This window comes from Hesperophylax consimilis, chromosome 7 (assembly GCF_061612785.1).
Source record: "Hesperophylax consimilis isolate HC1 chromosome 7, BYU_Hcon_1.0, whole genome shotgun sequence".
Lineage (NCBI taxonomy): Eukaryota > Metazoa > Arthropoda > Insecta > Trichoptera > Limnephilidae > Hesperophylax > Hesperophylax consimilis.
In genome coordinates, this window is record NC_142842.1 from 3,843,305 (window position 1) to 3,868,065 (window position 24,761).

The following is a 24,761-nucleotide window of genomic DNA, read 5'->3' on the forward strand; positions in this document are numbered from 1 at the left end:
TATTCTCTTTTATCAAAATATTTAGGTGCAATACCTGTTCTGACCTTTCCCATTTTATGGGTTTAATTAATTTTGTTCCATTTTTTTGGATTTTATTTTGTTCAATGGCAATATCGGATATTATTTAATTTCTTATTTAAAATACTCCCAGGCATCGGTTACAGCGACTAATGAATCCTATAACAGATTAGATCATTGACGGCCTCATTGGTTAAGTGCTTACGATCCTTGGCTATGAATTCGGAGGTCGCGGATTCAAATCCGTCCCAAGGACATTTTATTTGATGAATTTGTTTTATAAAATAATTTTTATTTTATTTATTGCTGCACGTTCTACAGTGGAAAATACTGCAGTATCGCCCTGGTAAAGTACCACCATTCAGAATCAAATTGTATCTTCAAATGAATTTAGCCGTGTTTGGTGACAAGTTCTGAATAGCTAGGTACATCTCCTTCCCCTCCTCACTTTCAATCTCACAACATACCCCAATTGGGGATGCCATAGTCTCACTGGCTCCAGAAGGTTGGCAGCAGTTGAGACTATCGTGTGGTACTCATAAAAAATATCTTTCCGTATAGATCTGAATAGCCAGGTACTTGTAAGTTTTTAGATTCTCACGGCCAAAAGCATTTTTGTTGTTTGTTTTTGGGGTGTTATGCCGTGTTGCGCTAACTCCTTCTTTAGCCGACGTTTCGGACAGCGTTGCAGTGTCCATCATCAGGGCAGATCCGGTAGATCCGAAGATGTGTAAATTTTGGTTGTCGAGTTTGTGCTTATTTGTTTGTGGTCTGGGCCCGTCCAAGTGCGAAATGCCACAATAAGCACAAACTCGACAACCAAAATTTACACATCTTCGGATCTACCGGATCTGCCCTGATGATGGACACTGCAACGCTGTCCGAAACGTCGGCTAAAGAAGGAGTTAGCGCAACACGGCATAACACCCCAAAAACAAACAACAAAAAAAGCCAGGTACTTTGCCACCTTCCTCCTCCCCATCTATTTTCTAACCTAACTTCTTTCAAGCTCACAAGATATGTAATGATCTGCCCTTTCTACTTCAAACTTTTCCATAAGGCTTTGGTTATATATATATCCGGGGTAGGAAGGTCCTCCCTGCCGTCTTTTCTTTATTACACACCCCTTCAAGTGTGTACATCCTAGTTTGTCTACGTGACGTACGACCTTGAACGTACTCATTTCACGTGACGGTTCAGTATAAAAAGGCTTCACCGAACGTTGTGTTGGGTTTTTGTTTCTCGGTTTAGAAACCTAGTTATTTATGTTTTGTGTGGTATCCCTTGGTTCTTTTGAGATAGAGTGAGTTGAATCCATTACCGCTGTTTTCAAAACCATTTTATAAACCTTATCTTCTAAGTCGCCTGCTCACCCCCCCCTAGCTACTCGATTCTACCTATCGTAGGGTAATGTGAATATAATAAAGTGTTAGATTTTATATATGTGATATACATACGATAAATTTATGGTGTTAGTTGTCGGCGCCATCCATGTATATATTTTGGGAGGGGAAGGAGAGGAAAAGAAATGAATTTTTTTCAAGTTAAGATTGGCTCCTCCGCTTACCAAACAAAACTGATGGATGATAATTTGAGCAAGGCGATCGATATCTGCGTGTCTGGATATCACAACCGGCCGGGTCTCCCCTTGCTCCAAATCGGCAACCTTCACGCCAGAATAAAGAAAACCAGGTCTCTTCACCAATTTCAGAATTGCCCCAATCTCAAACACCTCCAGGATAAACTACTTTACTGAGTGTAGAAGGGGAAAACCATAACATCCCTTTATCACGAATCTAGTCGCGAAAATGTGACACGCAAGGTCCTAAGTTACGTGCCACCTCCAGAAAACGTTGTAACTCCCACGCCGTCGGGGATTTACATCCCTTTCTAGGTCAATACACATATAACACACGACGATCTTGTCGACATTCTGCCTGCTTATTAACGATAGGTTGTGTGCCTACCCATTCAGCCAATTATCATGTGAGATATATGTAAGGTCTACTCGATATGCCAAATTTGGGATGAGGACTGTCTGTATTTTAATATTTGGTTCCAGTATTTATTTTATGAGGTTACTAGCATCCTCGTGTATTAGGTATGGGTAACTTCTACTGAATACCTATCCTCTCAGGTAAGGTATAAACGGATAATTGGTTTGATTTTTTGCATTTAATTTAAAGAGGCCGCCTACCTCTCGAAAGATACCTGTTGAGAAAAGTTGTTCGGTTGGTAGTTTTATTTCGGAGATTACCATCTCCCTCTTTCGACTTTAGATTTGTTTTTGTGCATCCCAATTCGTAACTTAGGAAGTCAAACAATAGATGAAAGGTATTAAATTAGAAGGTCAAATAACAGAAGAAAAGTTTTCATTTTGTTCCGTCTGGTTGTATCCGATCGCTTTCAATTTGGGACGGCATACGCTAGCAAAACTTCCCCTTTGACTGACTGTACTCCGCGCCTCTCGGCCTATATATGAAAAGGTCGTTGACTCGTCTCTCGCTCACAGCTGATTGACAATGCGTCTAGCGTATCCCTACTTATGGGAAGATTATTTGGGTTGCAGGCGTTGCAAACTCGGTTCCTGTACCTCGGTTGTATCCTATTATTATTAAAAGGGTCCTCTGAAATTTAATAAATAATATAAAAAAACTCACCCTGTTAGTCACCTCCAAATCCTCGTGTGAAACTTACCTGGTTACACTATATAGCTAAATCACTTTAATTTTCGACCTCCTCCCTACGCTTATAAAAGGGTAATTAAATATTCCTGTAAATAAAATTGTACCTCCCTAATCTGTTAGGATTCGAACCCACAGTTAATAATCTATTTGATTCTCTGGTTTTCGGTCTCCGTGGATAGAATGCCATCTCGCCAAATCAATAACTTAGCCCGATTAAACACTTCCTGCCTTTAAGTACATTCACTCTATTTTAAAAACGCAATCATTATTTTTATTATTTTCATGTTTTTAAGACAAGCAATCTAGTTCGAACTGTATACGAAATCACGTTTAAATCAACACAACTTTATAACACAATCGCGATTGCACAACACCTGGCGCCCCTGAGGTGGGTTTTTACAAAACGGCGCTCTACAAATTATCCAATTATTATTATTGTCATTATTATTAATTGTTTTCTCACTGAGTCCAACCACTTTCACTTCGCACAAAACCGGTTCCATAATATTTCACTTTAGTTCAAAATTCCACAATACTATTAACACCATCTGAATCCACTAATTCACTGCAATTTCACACAACACTTCTCATTTGTATAGATTTCATGGAGCTGTCAACGCACTCAAGTTCCAAACCTGACTGTCCTCCGGTCTCTCCTTTCCCGTGGGAATCTGTTTACTCAAGGCCTGTCTGTCAATAAATCTTCCGTCGTTGTTTAAACAAAAAATTTTTAGAGCACGTTATTTTATTATTTATCGTTTATTTTTGTGGATGTCCAAAACATCACAGATACCACAAATTGGAGATTCTATTGTCTTCGCAAACTTGGACTCGAATGCTGTAATAAGTAATAAGAAAAAAATAATACTGAAGTCGAAATCTAAAATTCTTATTTCCCTTTCCAATTATCGTATGAAGTGATGTGCCAAAAACAAACCACGAAGAATCCAAAATAACTCTCAAACCAAAAACGACACATTATTAAACGATTACTCCCGGACTAAGCCGTACATCGCACCAAGCCGCTCCTAACCATCAAGTATCTTAATAAATATTACCAATATCTCATTTATTTTCAAGTTACAATTTTTTCTACAAATATAAACATACATAGAAAAAGTACAAAATAGGTTTATGCATCCTTGTTCAACAGGAATGCTTGATTTCAACATGTCCGTCGAAAAAGGTTTTAAGGTAAACACTACGCAGAAACGTTCCACACTAAATTGCGCTGCAGACCGTTACCTTACTAGTGCGAACCTAATTTTCTCCACAGGGTCTCGCCGAATTCGGTTTATGTCGATTGCTTACAGACCCGTGGGACGGCGGGCTTAATCTCTGGAACTATACCTAACCCACCTACGCTGAAAGAGGTTAACTTATGTTTGCCTAACAAGTTTACTCGTGGAAGAACCCATCTGCAGAAGGGATAATAAATTCCTTAAAATAAAGTCGGAATCTAAACGACGTAAGTGAAAAAGCCTTGCACAAAATAATGCGACGCGCGGCTGTGGTGTATTGGACAGACCTACGGTTGAATTTGGCCTAAAAAATCTCTCAAATAAAGTGGGAATCTTAACGACATAAGTGAAGAAGTCGTGTCTAAATATATTCGGCGCGCGGCCAGGCGTAATGGACAGACATACGGTCGAATTTTCCCTGGCAGGCTTAGAAAATTGATCTATACGTGGGGTTTATTTTACTTATTTCTGATGAACATATTACTAAAATCTCAAATACATCTGAACGAATACACCGTGAAGTTACTAATTCATCGTGTAGAAAAATAAGGTGTAAGCACCAACACCTATATTTATAAAATTTTTGAACCGATTCAAATAAATCATTTTAATTGTGAGGTACTGTAAATTAGTTATTCTTCAATATAAATAACTTGGGTCAATACTTATAACGTCACTTTGAGATAGTTTAGCAATCATATTTTGATGCATATCACAAAATACTAAAAGTGCCCCTATGACCTTTTTTATACATCAAATTTATAATTTTCTCTGTAATATTTTGGTCTATAATATAATATAATATTTTTTTGGGAGAACATGAAAAATAAATAAATTATTAATATATTTATATTATTTTAGAAAGGGAAGCTCGTGTATTTTGGGCATATAGAGCAAATGAACGAAGAAAGGAGTGTGAGGAGAATATATGACGCGAGTGTGAATGGTAGAACAAGTCGAGGACGCCCGAAGAAGACATGAGACGATCAAGTGAATCAGATACTTGAGTCGGGCCATGTCAAGAGTCAGAATAATAGAAGAGTATGTACGAGACGATGTATGAATGTGAATGAGGCAAGGAGAGTGTGCCAAGACGTTGTTTGGCGGTTCATCCTCTCTGCCAAACTGTTGGTTAGTTAGTTAGTTAGTTACATTGTTTTATCAAAATTTAACGAAAAGGAAACAAAAGTTGTAAAAATCTACGTTTTTTACTTTGAATATATTTCAATGAAAAAAAAATTTATAAATGTTATGTTATAATAGTGGGCAAAATGTTTTATAAAGAAAAGAAATGCATAGTTAGTTAGGCTAGAAAGGCTACTTAGTTTATAACTACCAGTACCTAAACATCTATTTGGCAAGAGTGTTATGAAGATTGCGGAAATATGATTTGGTAGGCGCCAAACACCAATAAACTTGTGGGAGCTATTTAAAATACATAATTATTTTAATTAATTTTTACTACCTACCACTTTTAATTTTATTTCATATTTAAAAAAAATCTGATAAATAACTAGTAATAGAAGACATAGGAAAAAAAATAACGTTTGAAATAACGTTTTATGTATCGAACTTTTCAGTAAATATGAAACTGAAATTTACCGAGTTTTCAGGACGATATACTATGAGCCGAGGGTGTAACTAATTAAAACACGGGCTATTATAATTGTAAGATTTGCGAAGCAGAAAGCAATTATAAAAAAATATTTATTGCAGGATCACTCTTACCTATTCAAAAAATTAATTTACCTATCTATTCAATGATATTATAAAAATACAAGACACGTTATATTCATAATAATCGAACAAAATATGCTGTACCGTTTATGGAAAAGATAGGCATTCAAATAATGTGTACAAGAACTGGCCGCTAAAGTATGTTTACTGGACCTGGTTCAGTGACACCACACGCGTTATCTCAATAACGTATCTTCACTATATTAATTAATATAAGCTTGGGAACAAAATAAATACGCACTTCGAACAAAAAAATAATAATACTGGTACCTACTTTATCTATACACTTTACGTAGTTCCGATGAGAAGTTCAAATTATGAAAATTAAAAAATTATCCAACATTACTTACTGATGCACTAACAACCAAAATTAGTACGTTTAGTAATGGCTACAGTGCAAATATAAAGATTGTTAGTTTGTCAGTTCTTCTTTTGGTCGCCATCACCGAAAAATTTGAAGGACTGTGTGTTTGAATGCTTTTCTATTGGATATTTCACCATGAAACAGGCAGCCGCCTAGTATGGTGATTCATTATATCTACTTTATGTAAATTTCATAATAATGTAACATGTATTAAATAAATAAAATAAATAAATAAATAATTTATATAGCGACGTTTTCTTGACATTCTCATTTATTTAACCTATGACTTATCACCTAACTTATAACTAATAATGTGTAGCTAAGATTTATTACTAGTGATTTATAGCTAATACTTATAACTAGAGACTTATATGAGATTGTCACGAGTTACAATTTTTTTAATGTTTTATGTGACACCTCACAAGAGCTACCCTGTGTTAAGTGGACTATAACACTACCCGGTTGGGCGACATAGTGAGACAGGATAAGGAAGGTGCTGTATAGGTTACAGGTTGGGAGTCTTGAATCAATAATTATGATAATTAGGTCACCTTAAGTGGTTCGCTACGTTTTGAGCAGGGGTGCCCGGGTTCATGTGGTGAGGTTCGTCCGGGTCTTGATCGGAAATAGAAACTGGTTAAGGGAGACCTTTTGACCTCTCCAGCAAGGCTCTCTCTAAACATCGCCTTGCATTGCAGTGGGAGGGACGAATTCATATACCTGTACCCACTCTTAATGCCTTTTTCCTTCCCAGAACTTTCTCTCCTTCCTTCTCTGAAAAGTCTCTCCAAACAGCATCCCATAGGGAACCTTGTATGAAGCTACTGTAAAACAAAGATCAAATTTTAATAAGGTAGCAAATAATTATGCTAGTAGCTCTTTCCATTGTATGCCATTTCGCAAGAACTGTAGTGACTGTCATGTCTCCGACATCGACAACTGTGGACTACTAACTGGTTATCTGCTTTGATCCGCCGAGATCGACACATAGTCAACAGCAAGATATTACATTTTCTTCGACTCCTTAAAGTACTTTCATAGAACCCGAACGCCTTTAAAGCCTTGTAAAACTCAACGCACCGCCCGCCCCAGGGAGAAAACTGTCAAAACCATCAAACAAAGCAAAGAAACACAGCCTCGTAATAAACTTGCGAAAAGTTTAGAAAGGAAGGAAAAGCTCTGCGCACGCGCACGAGCGACTGCAAGGCCACCTGTTGCGCGACGTCGAAGTTACGTTCCAATGCAAAAAGCGACAAAGAAAAGTCTGGTTTTCCCGACCAAACACCGCTGCGTCGAGCGCATTTCCCTCATTGCCTCATTCGCTCATTCCCGCGTAGCACTTGGCGGAGATCAGTCGTGCGTTCCGTTCCGTGTTCAGTAATATTATTATTTTCAAAGTGGGTTATATTTAGTGGCGAGTATTATTTTGAATCTCGAATCAATCGTCCGGCGGGAAAGCGGGGCGCTCAGCACGTGCGGCCGAACTCTGACGGATATTTCCGAAACACTTCGGTGTTGCGACGCGTGGTGTGCTCGTTTTGTGTTAGGGGTTTTATATCGGATGACTTCACGGGATGAATTGTGAAATTGTGTAAACATTGTGCTTCGATAAAAACGTTGATTTATTGCGACCATTTTGAATATTTTTTTTTTCATTTTTTCCTTCTTAAATCGAAACTATATAATTAGGTATAAGTTTGGTAACCGTTTTTTAAAAGCAATTGAGTTGACTATGGTAGGTACTTAGTTAAAACGATGGCACTTTAAATAGCTTTTTATATTATTCATTCTAGCATCCAGTTTTAGTCTCCAGTTCTTTCGATTCTTGGCAGAACTTACCTACCTGAAGCTAGAAGCTTTTTTAGGTCATAAGTCCATCTCATAAGTGGGTCATCTCTTTTTTTCTTTCAAGTTAAGTCAAGGATTCCATTTTTGGATGATTTTAAATGCACCCGTGCCACACGACAGCTTTATTCAACAATATTTTTAGAACATTTTGATTCGCGAAAAAATTGGTTAATTAATTGGCACTAGGTTTTCTTTACACCATCTGAAAGGGCAAAGATGTACACATCAATGTAATTGTCACAGTGTTAGAAATAAAGATAAACTTTGTAATTCGTTTTTAAATTTTCACTTTTTAAGGTAATAATTTAAAAATTATACAATCGATTAAAACAAAGTGTAAAGTGCCTTCACTCGATATTATCGAATATTTTACTTTACTGAACTGCGTTTGTAAGTTTCTATTCTGTGCTGTAAAATTATCAACTCTTACAAAATGCGTATAGTGCAAACTGTTAACAATAAAGCAAACCTTCGATTTTAATATCTCACGCTTTGTGAAATCATCAATTTTAAGAAAAAGACAAACAGTCAAAAGTGATTGAGTCAGGGAACATTTAGCACTGCAGCATATCTCGCAGTAACTTTATGAAATCATTTATTTAAACAAAAAAGAAAAGTGTTAAAAGGTTAGTTTTCATTTTTAAGAATTGTAATATAAAACTTTAAAGCATTTTTATTGAGAGCATATCTAACACCAAAGCCAATAATATTGGAATATATCTGTGAACGTTTGAAAACTTGGAAATGATCACTCATATAAACATAATCTAAAGTTTTAAGTGTAAACTAATTCACAGCGCTAAAGTAAATCAGACAATATAAAAGTTTTGTGAAATCACCATCTTTAAACATATACATAAAAATCAAAAGTTTCAACGTGAAAATAACGCGAGATTTGACACTAGCTTTGTGAAATCACAACTTTTAATACAAACATAAACAATCACAAGTTTCAAAGTGAAAACATCGTGATATTTGATACTAGCTTTTGTGAAATCACAACTTTTTAATAAACATACACATCAAAAGTTTGAGTGTTTTACTGCGAGCTTACCTCCACTCTCATACCGCGAGTGAAAACTTACCCTAAGCTCGAAATTCGGCTATCGCACCTTCTGAGCTGTCACCGTAGTCAGTAGCGCCGCGACAATGGATGGGAGCGGACGGGAAGCGCGTGCGCCGCTCAAGGCACGCAGCATGAGCATCGGGGGCGCGGGGGGCTCGAGCAGCATGGAGGCCATCGCGGCAGCTCAGCCCTCGCGCAGGCGGAGGCCCGCTGCCCGGTCGCAGAGTGCGCGAGTACCCGCTGGCAGACCGCAGAGGCGACCCAAACCGCCCCCGGCAACTGCACCTACGAGGTAACCCCACAACATAAACAAACAATAATGCACCTAAACACAACTTTAGTTCCGGTTCGCATGATAACTCAACATAATGACAATTTAACATACGTACCTTTTAAAAGTGGTATTTATAAAAATACGTGTTTTTTTCAATTGATATTTACAAGGCATTGATACCTTGAATCACTTTACAAGACAAATGCCTGTTTCATGGTGACCAATACATAAAATTTATTATCATATATGTTTTTTAAAGTAAGACAAAAATTCCCTGAATAATATTTGAAAATATCACTCCCACCACAGTAAGCGGAAAATGTTCCTTGTGTTGAGATGAAGACTTAGCCAGCCGAGGAATTGAACACACTACGCCTAACTCGGCCACTGAACGGACAAATTTCAAATTTTGAATTATATTAAGTCCTAATAACGAGAAAAGGGAAATAAATGTAACCAATTTTGTCTAGTTTTTGTTTGATCACTTTACAAGACTTTATAGCACTTTTTAAAGGTATGTTAAATTGTCGTTTTGATTACTGTTTTGATACCCGGCCACCTTACTGTGCAACAATTTTTTATTTATTTATTTATATTATCCGCCCATAATGCCTTTTATAAACACGTGAATACATGTACACAATAATTCAGTGGAACTGTATTCAAAAGTAAAATTTGCAATATAGAATATTAAAATATTATTATTGTTGACGTATGTTATTATAGCCTTCTTGTAACTTTATTCCGTGCAGTTGAACACATCTACAATTGCAACTGCGTGCATACCAATATTAAATAATGAACTTAATTTTTATTTTCATCGGTAGGATCAATTTGATCAACCCATGAAAAATCACGGGATAAGCCGAAAGTATTTATAAAATATTTGCCCCAGGATCATTGACCATTTCAAGAAGAAATATTATCAATTTTCTTTGGAGAGAATTAGAGAGATCTTTGGAATGAACAGTGTTACTAAATTTAAAAATCTGTAAATAAAATCAAACAAAAAAATAATGTTTCAAATGAAGATCTATCAATTATCATCTGTCTAATTATTGTTCATGCAATCAATTCCAATTTTCAAATTCAAAGCAAATTTGAATTCATAAACCGTGAATAATGTCACGCAGTAATTATGTCCGACAACCTAAATTAGTGTCTTTAATTATTTGCGTTTAATTATTTTACATGAAACAGATGAAGACACAGAAAAAAAAGGTAACGGTCTCAACTGGGAATCGAACCCGATCTCTGTCTTAACGGGAGAACACCTCTAACCACTCGGCTAATAGAGTCTAATTATTTTACGTAATTTTTGTCGATCTCATATTTCAAATTCAGAATTAACAAAATAAACTTGCAAATAATTTTTCCAATATTTTTGGTATTTACCGTTTCAATGAAAACAAAGTTTCTAATGAAATAGGTTTATAACGTAGATAGTGCCTAGGACAAACGTATTTGAATTTGTGTTCCTGAGCTTTTAAAAGCTTGCCTATGAGTTTGATTTATAAGCTTTATGTTATAAGTACTAAAAGCTTATTTAGTTCGTCGATATTTGTGCTTATAGCGCACAGTCACGCGACGAATTTTTTATAAACGTCACGAAGGTCAGCAATTTTCTATATAGTCAAAAATATCGCCGCTATAACTGATACTGAAGAAACAAAACGATTCCACGGAAGAGCAGTATAAAAATTTAATAAGTCAAAACCTAATGTTATTCTATATATTTGGTTTCTTAATTTAAATTTCTTTGATACAAAAATAAATAAAAAAATATCCGGATTATTTTTAATTGCGAGTATTATTTTAAATATATCTATTTGAATACAGATTTTGTTTTTGTGAGTGAATGAATGCAAACGTTGGAAGTGGCAATTAACCCACTTCCTGACATATGATCGAGCTGAAATTCAGCAGATAGACTCGTTGTAGATGACAATGTGTTCTGTAACGGTGGCAATCACGTTTACGTACTCGGAAATTAACGCATTTCTCTGAAATGGGATGAAATTACAAAAGTTAACGAAAATAAATGTCAGTCCTATTCAATCGGGATTCAGCTCAATTGTTAGCGTAGTTAACTTCAGTCCCTGGATGAAGGCTCGATCCTCTGTCAAACCATCTTTTTTTAAGTTTTAAAATACATTATAAGTTAACAGCCAATACGATCCTTCTATAGTTCGACTTCAAGGTTTGGTTAAGATATTTTCAGTAACGGTGTTGACTATTGCGACGTTTAAAAAAAAATACTAGTAATTTCTTTTTTGATAATGTTATTAAATGATTTAATTTGTTTGATTCTAAGTGTCAGTTCCAACTATAAAAATTGTTTGATTCTAAGTGGCAGTACCAACTTTACAAATTGTTTGATTCTAAGTGGCAGTACCAACTTTACAAATTGTTTGATTCTAAGTGGCAGTTCCAACTATACAAATTGTTTGATTCTAAGTGGCAGTTCCAACTATATAAATTGTTTGATTCTAAGTGGCAGTTCCAACTATACAAATTGTTCGATTCTAAGTGGCAGTTCCAACTATACAAATTGTTCGATTCTAAGTGGCAGTTATAACTATATAATATGCATAAATATAACTTTACTGCCAATAATTCAGAGCTTCTTTTTCCAAAGGAAGTTTTACACAGATAGCTTTTTATTTGTTTTGCTCTCGTTTTATGATTATTTGAGGTGTTTGTCCATTGCCTTTATTGACTTTGTTTGTTAATTTCTTTTTTGACCGCCTTCAAAGATAAATATCAAAATTAGAATAATTATTGTTCCGATTGATAAGATAGTCTGCGCATGCAACTTCTAGATCAAAATCCCAATGTCAAAAAATTAAAAACATGTTTTTTTACTATACAACTAAGTCATTATAAATTATAGTATGAGTAAAACTAATCTTGCTCATTTCCATCAAATATTTAATACCACCTTACTCTGACTCTCCTAACCTAACCTAGATTCATCACAAATTTACCATAACCTTACCCTCAGTGAGTAATAATTTAACCTTTTGCGGTGCAATCATTAATTTACCCAACCTAACCTTGTTTCATAAAATATTTAATCAGCAAACTATAAAGTCCTTATATACAGTAAAATCGTATTTGTCACAAAGCACTCTTTTCAGGGTGAAATGCCTAAAACCAAAAAAAAAAATTTGTGTATTTGTGCCACCGATAGTGGTTCAAATTGGTTTGAAATAATTTGCATTCACCCGCAAATTTAATTAACCCTTCGGGCATATTGACCGTTACATTTACATTTCTGTGTATTTCCGATTCTCAATAAAAAACAAATTGGGGAGAGTATGGTATATCGTACTACTTCGCACTTAACTCTCAATACTGTATGATTGAAATAGGTTAGAGAAGTGGAGTTAGGTTCAAATAAATACTTATTTTATTAGGTACAATATTTATTTAAATCATATTTTACAGGCATCTTTAATGTTTTCAAATTACACGTTTTATAAAAAATGATTTTCGGTACGATTTAACGAACCGGTGTGGTTAATCGTACCACCGCGCCGGTATGGTAAATCGTACCTACACCATTATTCCAATTTATATCGAAGAAAACATGGACATTTTTAAGCCATGCATGTGTCGCAAATGTCTGGGTTACTGGTGCAAGCTTCATGCACCCATTTATGGCAAAGAACGCACTGGATCCAGTCTCCTTTGGGTCCTGCCTTTTCAAAATAATTGCCAAAGCATAGGTGGCATATGTTTTCTTCATCGTCATCATCAATATCCGTATCCGAATCATTCAAAACGACAATACTGTCAGCATCTTCACTATCACTACTACTGCAATTTTTTGCAGTAGTAGTGATAGCCTTCTTTCGTCGAGCACACTTCTTACCTTTAATGGGCTTTTTATCAGTTTTAATAATCTTATTTTTCTTTTTTTCAATTTTTAATTTGGGCATTTTGACAAATGAGCGTCTACCAGCAGCAACTTCTCGTCCTTTTTTATACGGACTTGCTGTTATTTCAGCAGCCTTTTGTGCCGCGCGCGTGTTCTTTTTTCCTTGGTTCTTTGGTATGGGAGAAATCTCAAGAATTGATAGTTGAAAAGATGTCGACGCGTTTGAATTCGTTTACCCCAATTCTACTTTCTGAACTGCATCTGGTGGTGAAATGGAAGACTCTGACGAGGTCACTGGTGGTGGTGGTCGCAACAAAGGCTCTGACGAGATCTCTGGTGTTTGTTGTACTGAACTCTTTAATTTAAAACTAGAAAATAATGTACTTAAAAAACAAATTACGGTAAATCGTACCGGTACGATTTACCAAACCACTTGTGGTACGATTTAACAAACTCTTAGTTTTTATGAAAAAAAGACAACAAAACATGTAAACGACAGGGGACAATATTTATTTATTCATTTATTTATTTATTTATTTATTTATTCATTTTTTGGAAATCAACAGTTTACATTTTTACAGATTGTACATAAGTAAAATAGCCAAAATAAAACCAATTACGGATTTCCTCCTTGTGACTTTACGTAAGACAGCATTAGAAGAAATAATTAAATTTATGAGAAATGTGAAGTTATAATTATATAAAATAAAAGAATTGTATAAAATAATAGAACAAAATAATACAACAAAAATATAAAAAATAAAGGAGAAAAAAAAACTAAAATTTATATAAAATAAAAGATTATCGATACATTGGTAACCATAAGAATACAAACAATATTGTGCATATAAATCATATCATAACCATAACCATAAGAAGACAATTGTGCATGTAAATCATACCATAACAGGATTATAAATATATAAATACTAGAAATATAAACATCAGAAACATCAATTCAAGAAACATCAGTGAAATACTCTTTTAAGGTCATTTTATATTTACTAAATAAATATGGTACCGTGGATCATTAAAGATTGAATTGTTAAGCCATGTTTCACTGAGACATATAATGTCATAGTTGTTTAATAATACATTTTGAAGATTTAGCAATCGTAATTTGCAGAATACAAACATGCTAAGTGAACTTAATTTGAGAAAAAACTAACATACCTACCTTTGAACACGAAATCACCTTACGCAGGAGCCGAAAAAATTAGATGAAAATTGTGAAAAAACAAAAATACTCCACTGCCAGCCCACGCATGATCCAACACTAAATAAAAATGGCGGGACAACTATGATGCTTCTAACGGTTGGCAGAATATTATCAGGATTAAAAAATAGTGACCCGTAGCAAAAATATCGAGGTGGTACGATTTACCGACCGGTACGAAATACCATACTTTCCCCTAAGAAAAATGATATTAAAGAAAAAAAAATCTATTAATCAGAGTCACTCCATTTTACGCGTTTTCAATTTGAAAATTTTAGTTATATATTTACAAAAAGTCTGCTTTTGATTATTTTCAGATTGGAAGTTTGATCTAGTTTGTATCGAATCAAGAACAATAATATTTACTATTTTTTTAACGATAAACTAATGTTTATAAGACAAGGTTTTTTATACATAGCACAAAGGATAACAAATTATTAAAAGCAATAATTAGTCGCCAGAAATATCCGTACAAATTGAAAATATCTCCCGAGTAAAAATAAATGCCGACGATGGGAATGGAATCCGCACATTCTGATGTCCGGTCAGGTGCTCAGGACCACTGCATTTATTTTTACTCGGGAGATATTTTCAATTTGTATGGATATTTCAGGCCACTAATTAATGCTCATAATAATTTGTTAAAAATATTTACTTTACGGAAGTTTATCGTAGTAATTGCATCTGTTTCAGAAAAAAATAATTTGCAAATTTTCGCAACGGAAACACTATATTTAACAAATAACTATTAAAAATTATTGATTGTATCCGGTAACTACTTGAATTAATTTCAAATACAATGTGTTAAATTTGCTTTTGCTTCAGTTTTTTTGTTCATTTCTATACATGAAGCTTTATTCACATGGGAGTTAATTATTCAGCGCAGATACATTTCTGCGGACACGTTGGAGCTAGACTATTAGCACTGCGCGTGTCAATTATTTTGTCAGTTTGAATTGTATACTTTGAGTAAGCCCGTGTTTACGTTTTAATCATGGATTTAAGCCGACGAAAATTTGGTGCCAAGTCTATCACTTTCCCAACTTATTAATCCGTTGATCAAAGATAAATTTCGAATGAAGACAGTTTTGCTTTTAGTAGCAGCTTAGGCTAAATTCGCTAGTCTCTAAGTTGAAAAGATAAAATCCGGTGAACAAACTCTCATTGACATCTGTACAAAATTAGAATAGCAGTATTTATTCCTTAGCATTTAAAAATTCTTTTTATTAATGACGATATCCATAAAAGAGTGGTAGAATCTTATGAGTGATTTATGAAAACGATTAAGATAGGGACGCTTAAGTGATTTGAACATGTACACAGAGAAAAATGAGTATTGCTAATTTATAAAAACTTTCTTAAAATTATTGGTTATCCTGTTAAAAACGGGATTGCAGGCCTTTGACAAATGAATGCACATATTTCTTGATAAACTTTTAGTACACTTGTATACACAAGAAATGAAAACCCACTAAGGCACTGCCTGAGTGTGGGTAATATAAAACCATTACTATATTTCAAGTACCTAAGTATAATATATAAGTAGAAAAAGTTTTTTTTTGTTATATTGGATACATTATCACGATGCTGGAATTATGGATGGAAAATGAATAGTTGCAAGGTTGCAAGGGAATGTACAAATTAGTAAGGGACGCCTCAGGAAGAAATAACACGATCAAGTGAATTGAGTAGGTATTTGAGTTATATCACTTTGCCGCCCTATTCCCTTCAAAAATCCTTCAATTTATAATCCCCCCAACCCAGCCCCCACTCGTTGTATTTTTAAATATTATATGCAATATATAAGGCTATCAGTTGAATAATTTATAAATATTGGAAATTATAAAAAGTGTTAATTTTATATATAATATTTAATTAATAATAATGAAAAACTGTAAACAATCCTCTTTTGAATATTTTCCTACTTAACCAATTCCCACCTCTTAACGATCATGTAAATCCATAACAAACTCCCCCACACCTACCCATTCCACTCCTTCAACAATTCTTCCACCGATTTGAATTTGCCTCCCACCCCCGCCCCCACTTTAACCCCTATCCCAATGTTAGTACATATTTAACTTTGGTATAAGACTCAACCCGTTGAAGAGAACATCGTTCTAAGAAGAGAACATGCAGATTGGAAATCTAATATATTAGTATAAATAAAGTAATTTTTAATTAATTATTCATAAAAAAATACCATGCATTAGTCAATTACTATATTAATAATAAATTGAAATGCTAACTTTTGTATTAATTCATGATAGAGAACCATAAAAAAGTCAATCCTTCACAGACCGATGGGCACAAGTAATACTTTTGGTAGCCATTAAGAATGCACGTAAGCTCTTTGAATAAGTTATTTCCGAATTTACATAACTTCCTTTCAAAACCACAAAGTGCTCTTTCTAGTGCACTCTCTTTACTACCCACACACTGACATAATTATTATTCGATGGCCGTGGAAAACGTCGCGGAAAATAGTAATATTTGTAGTATTTCTATACTTAGCGGATGTACTTTTTGTAAGAGTTTCATCGTACGAGCGTAGGTTAGAATTTATTAATTGGCTGCTTCTCATAACAAATTCAATTAAATGCACTATTAAATGTATTTGTGGATTTGGCGATAACGTAATGTTGATAAAACAAACAATTGCGAAGTTTCTATTGGGCATTAAAATGAAGCGAAATAATAACATTACTACACCACGTTTACTGTTTATTGTTTAAGTTTATCAGGGCGGCCTACCACTCGGCTATATAATCTCCAATATATCGTATCAATATATTTGAAAACAATATATCTTCCCAATACTAGAAATATATTTTTTCCCTCAACAGGTTGCCAATAGCGAACAGAGTATTTTATTTCTTGGCGAAGTGCTACGATGAAAATATTTATGAATTGCGTTGAAATACGTTGTGGAGATGGTCCCTTCACCAAAAGGCCGTAAAAATTTATATTTCTTTAGAAAAACTGAAACATTAACTTTATAATATCCCACCTAAATTATCTAATAGAAATATTGGAAAATACACACATTACGTATTTTAAATTGCTTTGGAAGTTTAGCGGGATATATATTGAAAAATAAATAAAAAGGTTTACAAAATACAGAATAAAGTTTTTAAAAAAGTTCATTTATAACCCAGATATCTCCACGAAAAATAATAAATTAAGTAATTGAAAATAAGAAAATTGCATGAATTTGGATGTACTAAATAGACTAAAATATACGAACATAACACTTTATAGTATGCGATCACCATTTATACAAGACAACAGAATAAAATACACTATTACAGTAAAGACTGAACGTGGGAGGAAGCATAGGCAAAGGCACGTCTCCTCCAAGATAATAAACAATAAAAAAAACCTTTTCAATTTTTAAGATTTTGTAATATAAGTACATAACTGTGAGATAAGAATATTATTATAAACATACATATTTATGATCATAGCATATAGAAATATGTACATTTCTTTAACTATAATAAATACCTATGAGTGTCGTAGCCATCTGGTTTTAGGAAATTTCATATCTTTCTGGGATTTCATATCTTCTGGTTTTACTTGCTCTTTAAATTCTCCCGAAAGATCTTCCACGTCCTATGACTCTACAAAACCCTTGATGCCCATCAGAGCATCAGGTTTTGCATTTTCTGTATCTCCTCATTCGAACGTCAGTTTAAGATCCATCCGTCCTTGAAATGTGACGACGTTCCTAACCTTATATAGCCAATACTTCCAAACCTTTCTCCGACCCACCATTCTCTACAAGTTTTAATAAAATATTTATTTTAGTTTATGGCTTTGAAATGGAATTACAAATAATTTTTTTTGTTATATATATCTGACTAAGTCGGAGTGTTGTCGCGTTTCGTTCCGACATGACGTGATTCTGACCGGTCTTCGGGATAATTATTATATCGGGGGCCTCTTTGGTCCAATATCTTTAAAAATTTGTCAAAAAATGGGTTTTAGATATAGCTATAAAGATATTACTAGGAATTATGTCTGCTCTGGGGTCTACACATTACAATTACTGATTATAATTTACAACTTTTATTATTATTAATTCCAATCTGATTACATATATTTTTGGGTTCATTCGGTGGGTAATCTAGTCAGTTTTGAGTCATTCAACGAACGTGACAGGATGACTGATAACCGTATTTTATAAATACAGAAAGATAACTCAGGAATTCCTGAAAATACGACACATTTTCATAACATTTCCAGGAACTACCTGAAAATGTACGTCACGTAGACTATTTTTAGTATATACGTGGATTTTTCACGTTCCTATAAAAATTTTAACACGCATTGAACTACAAACACGTAGTGATAGGAGTAGGAACTTATATTACCCCTTTTAACCCCTCAAGCCTCGGAATGACATAATTGGCCACAAACATCATGTTCCATCAGGCCTCTGAGGGACAGATCTGACCGGAGTGTTGGCATGCGGAGATATGTGATTTCTTCTACGTTAAAAAGACAAATAATTATTCTTCTCAGTATTAATAAAAAAATTATACTCGATTACATGGTTAATATCCTAAAAATTGTGCATGATTATAAATTGGCGGGATTTTTTCGTTGACAGTTGAAAATTTAAAAAAAAATACCTTTTTTTACTGTACGAACGGCATAAAAAGCAAAGTGAAGTTTTCTCATCTGAGAAAAGTATTTTCCAAATATTGAATTCTTTCTAAATTATAGACGTATCAAGTCAAAATGTTTCGGTAAGTTTTTTTTTTACCATTTTCATGTTTGATATTATAATTTCATTATTTAGACATGTGAATGTTTATTTCTAGTCTCAAAGATATCTCATCTAGTTTATAAAATAGTATTTCTTTTTTAAATAACTTCAAAAATAAGAAATATATAACACATTTTAAATACCTCAGAAGCAATCTGAAATTCGGTAAAATTTCTCCGTGTCGTTGAGATGTAAAAATATTTTAAACCCTGAAGGATAAAAACTGTTTAATTGTGAAAATAAGTTATACATAAAACTATTTGCATAACTGGAAAAAAAACTTTTAATTTTTTTTCTTTACTTTTATTGATCGAAAAACGATTTTGACGATCTTACTTACGTGACAACAGTCCAGTTATAAAAACTTAGTTAATACACAAATAGGTACAAAAATTACAAAAATCTACTCAGAAATAGGATACATTAATTTCCATATATCTGAATAAAGATTAAAATAAAAATAAACTAAATTATAAAATTATATGGAAGCTCAATTAAATGAAAAATAGTACACAAAAGTAAGAGACACAAATAGAAACACAAGAGATACATATAGAGACTCTAACAGACACACAAGAGACACAAATAGTGACGCAAGTAGTACATAATATAATCAGCGAAACATATTTTTTAGCAATAGCAGAAAATTTTTTCTGAAAAATGTCTACTTCAGCACTTAACTGAATGACAAAAAATTTTGAATGAACTTTATCTTTATATCTAGGTACCTAATAACTTTATTTTATAGGTTAAACTGGTAATTCTGTGAACAGTAGACCTCGCGTGCAAAAAAAAAAAAAAATGTTTCTAATATTCTCTATTTTAATAAATCAAAACCAATATTTCCCCTGAAATCATAAGATTTGTATGTCGGTATTTAAATAAGTACTTACTTTTAATAAGCACAACGATTCGACGATCGACCACATTTGAAAAAAAAATATTTACTGAACCATTAACGCGTCGTGTGCTGACCCTAAATTTTCGCCGTGCGTCAGCTTATTATATTTTCTTAATAACTTACTTGTTTTTAAATACATCACAATTTTTTGAATGAATAAATGAAAAGCTTGGGAGTAGACATTAATCCACTTCCCGACATCCGATCTTGTTGCAACTCAGCAGATAGACTCATTATCAATGTATATGACACACGAACCTATACGCATTTCTCTAAAATTGGATGACATTACAGAACAGCTACGAAATAAACATCGGTCCCGGACTCCAGTCAGACCAAAAAATAAATAAAATTTCCGTTTGAAATTGTCTACAATATGTTTATAAGTAGTATGTAATCTACCATAAGTATTTCTCGCGACACGTTACAACGGCCACCATCCTTAACCGAAACCGGAACGTAACAAATAAATTTATAGAAAGACGAGTTTCAAAACGCTCGAGTAGTCCGAATCAAAACAGTACGTTCAGTCAACAATAAGCAATAATGAAAACGTGTTTCCTAAAATATAACTTAAAATGATTACATATCGTGATCTTAGAAGGCTGGTACGTGCTTTTGCCCTCGGATATTATGCAAACACGTGCTAAGACGATTGACGCACTTATAAAGTATAATTAATTAATCCGTGAAGTTTTGTGATATAACGGTGTGAAAGATTAAAAAATAGTAAAAAAATATCAAACTTAAATTAGTTACCTATAACTTTTTATGAGTTTTCATTTCAATTATTATCAAATCTCCCCGTAAATTATTTCTCCTGTCACGACTATTATTAGTTTGGTAGACTTAGATCAAAGGTTTCCAAACTTTTTGCCACTTAGATCATTTGCCGATTTTTTTCCTCACAAACCCCCTGCCTGCCGAATATTGAATTTTCCTAAACCTATTAACGTCAAGTGTGATTATCATGTCTTATTTTCGTAAAAAGATTCCCTTCCCTTGCCGCCCAACAACCGGGTGGCGGAATAGTTCCCCCTGTATTTACACTGTGCAGATAGGGGTGCCCCTGTGAGGTGTTACACAAAATAAAGCAGGATAACCAAAGGGAATTTATTTCTGAAGCTAGAACATCCACTTAAGGCGATGCACTACATCGTGTAATATTTTAAATTGAGCCGCTATCAATAAAAACCCTTACGTAGATGGCGATAAGGTTTAAATTGCCGCTTAACACCATCCGCCTGTTTTGATTTATGCAAGAAAAAAACATGGCCAAAAAGTGCCTTTTATTTTATTTTGTCTATGTTCAGGCATAAATATTTTTTTTTTTCGATCATTTTATAAATAACTTAATTTGCCACATTAAACAATAAAATTATAACCGAAAATGGGTTCGTAAGTAGGAGATTTTGAACTTTAAAGCAGTTTTCATAGGCCTTATACATTATTTTTTTCTGGGCTTATAAAACGACTTATCTGAAAAATACTCGATGATTTTAAAGGCCAAGATGTATTCTACTCGCAGTATTTAATTAAAGCATCTGAACATTTCTAGGAGACCAAACCGCCAAACCAAAAACACATGATTTTGCATTACTACGTATGGCATCGTCTTAAGTTCTTCGTTAGTGCTTATTCCGATAGGTTCTTCTAGTCATATGTTAAGTTATGAGCCTTGGTCGTAAATCACCAGATTGCAGTCTAAAATGTAAGTCAGTAGTTATAAGCCTCAGTGGTAAGTTACTAGGTATAAACTAAACCGCCAAGAGAGACAGGGCCATCAAAGTCAGCCGCAAAAGCGGAATCAGTTAAATCAAACTCAGATAAATCCAACTCAAACTCCCATTGTTCCCGCAGCCTCGCTAGCTGCTTTCCCTCCCCTACCTCCCTCTCATCGCAGGTGGCCCGAGCCACACTATTATAATCCCCGAAATTCCCAGAGGGAACAAAGGGCGCCCATCACACAGGGCAGCAGCCAACAACACAGGTTAGAGCGCCAGCCCGATCCAAAACCAACTCCCCAAGACCCCTCTCCCGACTCTCCTCCACGTCTCCTGGACCCCGTACATGTCCAGGCACTTATTGAACAAGCCACGGCGCTTCAGTTTACTATACAACATGCCACCAAAGAGCTGGCAAAAATTCAAGCCCTGATAAGAAATCACAATGTCTAGACAAAATGTTAATTTAATCAACCTACAGACGGCCTTTTGGAACGCCAATGGCTCAATCCTAGCTCACAAGGAGGAAATAATTGAATTCCTTCACGATTATTGTATTGAAGTATTCCTCATAAACGAGACCTGGCTCAAGCCTTCCAGGACATTCAGAATACCTAATTACATAACTTACCGTGACGACAGACTAGCCAACAGAGGAGGCGGAACCGCCATCTTGGTTAAAAATAATATTGACCACCGTCTAGCACATTCATTCTCTAGTAGTAACATTGAATCCACCTCGGTAATAATCAATACCTCTTCAGGACCACTTAAATTTATTTCTGTCTACTCACCCCCTACCCGAAAATTAATTCCAGCAGAATTAGACAATCTCTTGTCTGAAAATGTCCCCACTATAATAGCTGGGGACATGAACGCAAAGCACGGATCGTGGCACAGCCTAAAAAATAACACCAAAGGTAACGTACTCGCAAATTACGCGAGTACCCATCCTATCGTAGTCGATGCTCCAGATAGACCAACGATTCATCACCATAACAGTAATCCGGACGTGATTGACATCGTCATTCTTAAAAATACCAGCCATCTGCACTCCCTCCGAGTACTTAACGAACTTTCATCTGACCACGATCCAGTTCTCCTCTCTCTAACAGGAGGCTCTAACCCTCTGGTCCCCGTTAATCCTCTACCAACTAAAACTAAATGGAATAAACTTAACGAACTAATGAATAAAAACATAACAATTCCCACATCAATTCCCGACGAAGCCACTCTTAACGCTGCTACCTCCGTCTTAATTAAAACATTAAAATCGTGCATCAACGAGGCGTCCGTTGAGATTCCTACCGACACCACACGACATGGAATACCCGAAGAGATCAAAGATCTTATTAGGGAAAAAAATCTTGTTAGGAAAGAGTGGCAGAGATCTTGCAATCCAATAGTAAAGCATCATTTTAATAGACTAAACAGAGAAGTGCGTGAGGCCTTCAGCAAATTCCGCAACGAGCGATGGCACGACTTCATTTCAACTCTCAAAGACGATAGAGCAGCGTACTGGAAGCTCTCTAAAGCACTCAGACGCCCAAAAACTAAAATCTCTCCGATTAAAGGCCCCAACGGATTAGTATACTCCGCTGCAGACAAGGCTGAAGCCTTCGCAGATAGCCTTCAAAGTCAATTCTCTCCCAATAAGGACTACGACGACCCAGCCTTCGTAGCAAAGGTGGATTCAAAAGTAGAATCAATCTTAAGTTTAGATCCTGAAGACCCTCCAATCAGGTTCACAACTCCTAAGGAAATAAATAACATAATTAAAAAATTAAAGAAAAAAAAAGCAGCCGGTCCTGACGGCATCTCAAATAAAATCTTAAAATATCTGCCAAAGAAAGGCATCTGCGCTATAACAGCCATCTGCAACGCGTCGCTGAGATTACGTTGCTTTCCAAAGGATTTTAAAGAAGCTGACGTAATTTTAATTCCCAAACCAGGCAAGGACCCACTATTAACGGAGAATCATCGGCCTATTAGCCTCCTTCCTTGCCTAGGTAAAATCCTGGAAAAAGTTATACTATCAAGATTAAACTCATTCACTCAGGACAGTAAATTCTTGCCAGACTTCCAACATGGTTTCAGAGCAGGTCATTCCACCTCTCACCAACTCCTGCGTGTTGTGGAACACATCACGGAGGGATTTAATACTAGGAAAAAAACAGTAATCCTCTCACTCGACGTAAGTAAAGCCTTCGATAAAGTCTGGCACAACGGCCTTTTATATAAAATGAACGCTCTCGGGTATCCTTTGAGACTTACGCAATTGATAGCTAGCTACCTGAGAGATAGATGCTTTAAAGTCAAGTCAGAAAACGTCTTCTCCACAACCCGCCCCTTATCAGCTGGGGTCCCTCAAGGCAGTCAACTCTCTCCATCCTTGTATAACATCTACTCTAGTGACATTCCTAAACCCATTGACCATAACATTCAAATCACTCAATTTGCGGATGACACTAACATCATGTCTAGTTCAACAGTCGAGAGCATCGCCACAAAGCGTGTTCAGAGACAGGCCACTCTAACTGAAGAGTGGTGCAAAAAGTGGAGAATTTCAATTAACCCTACTAAAAGCGCCGCGACCGTTTTCTCAAAGAGACGGCCAAAACGGCCCCCATTCATTAAACTGTTTGGGGAAAATGTTCCATGGGAAAAGTCAATTAAATATCTAGGTGTAACGCTTGACTCCAAGCTCACCTGGAAGAAACATATAACTAGTAAAATAACAGCAGCAAATAAATGTCTAGCATCACTTTATCCAATGATGGGAAAGAAAAGTCGTTTATCAACGGATAATAAATTACTTCTTTATAAAACAACAATAAGACCAGGTTTCACTTACGGATGCCCCATTTGGGGGCACGCCGCTCCAAGTCTAATACAAAAGATTCAACTATTTCAAAATAAAGCCATTAAACTTGCTTTAAATGCACCCAAATGGATTAGAATTTCTTCTATCCATAAAGACACCAACATTCCGTTGATAAAAGACTTAATTGTTTCCCAAGCAACCAAA

The 24,761-nt window shown here is 35.0% G+C and overlaps 1 protein-coding gene across 1 annotated transcript in view; it reads left to right on the forward strand.

The window, feature by feature from the left end:
- Positions 1–8,670: 8,670 nt before the first annotated feature.
- Rgk3 (Rad, Gem/Kir family member 3) overlaps positions 8,671–24,761 on the forward strand; it is a 471,507-nt gene continuing 455,416 nt past the window's right edge. Inside the window, exon 1 of the mRNA XM_089633132.1 lies at positions 8,671–9,253. Within this exon, the coding sequence (XP_089489258.1) occupies positions 9,045–9,253 (209 nt within the window). The 5' untranslated portion in view covers positions 8,671–9,044. The remainder of the gene's footprint in view (positions 9,254–24,761) is intronic.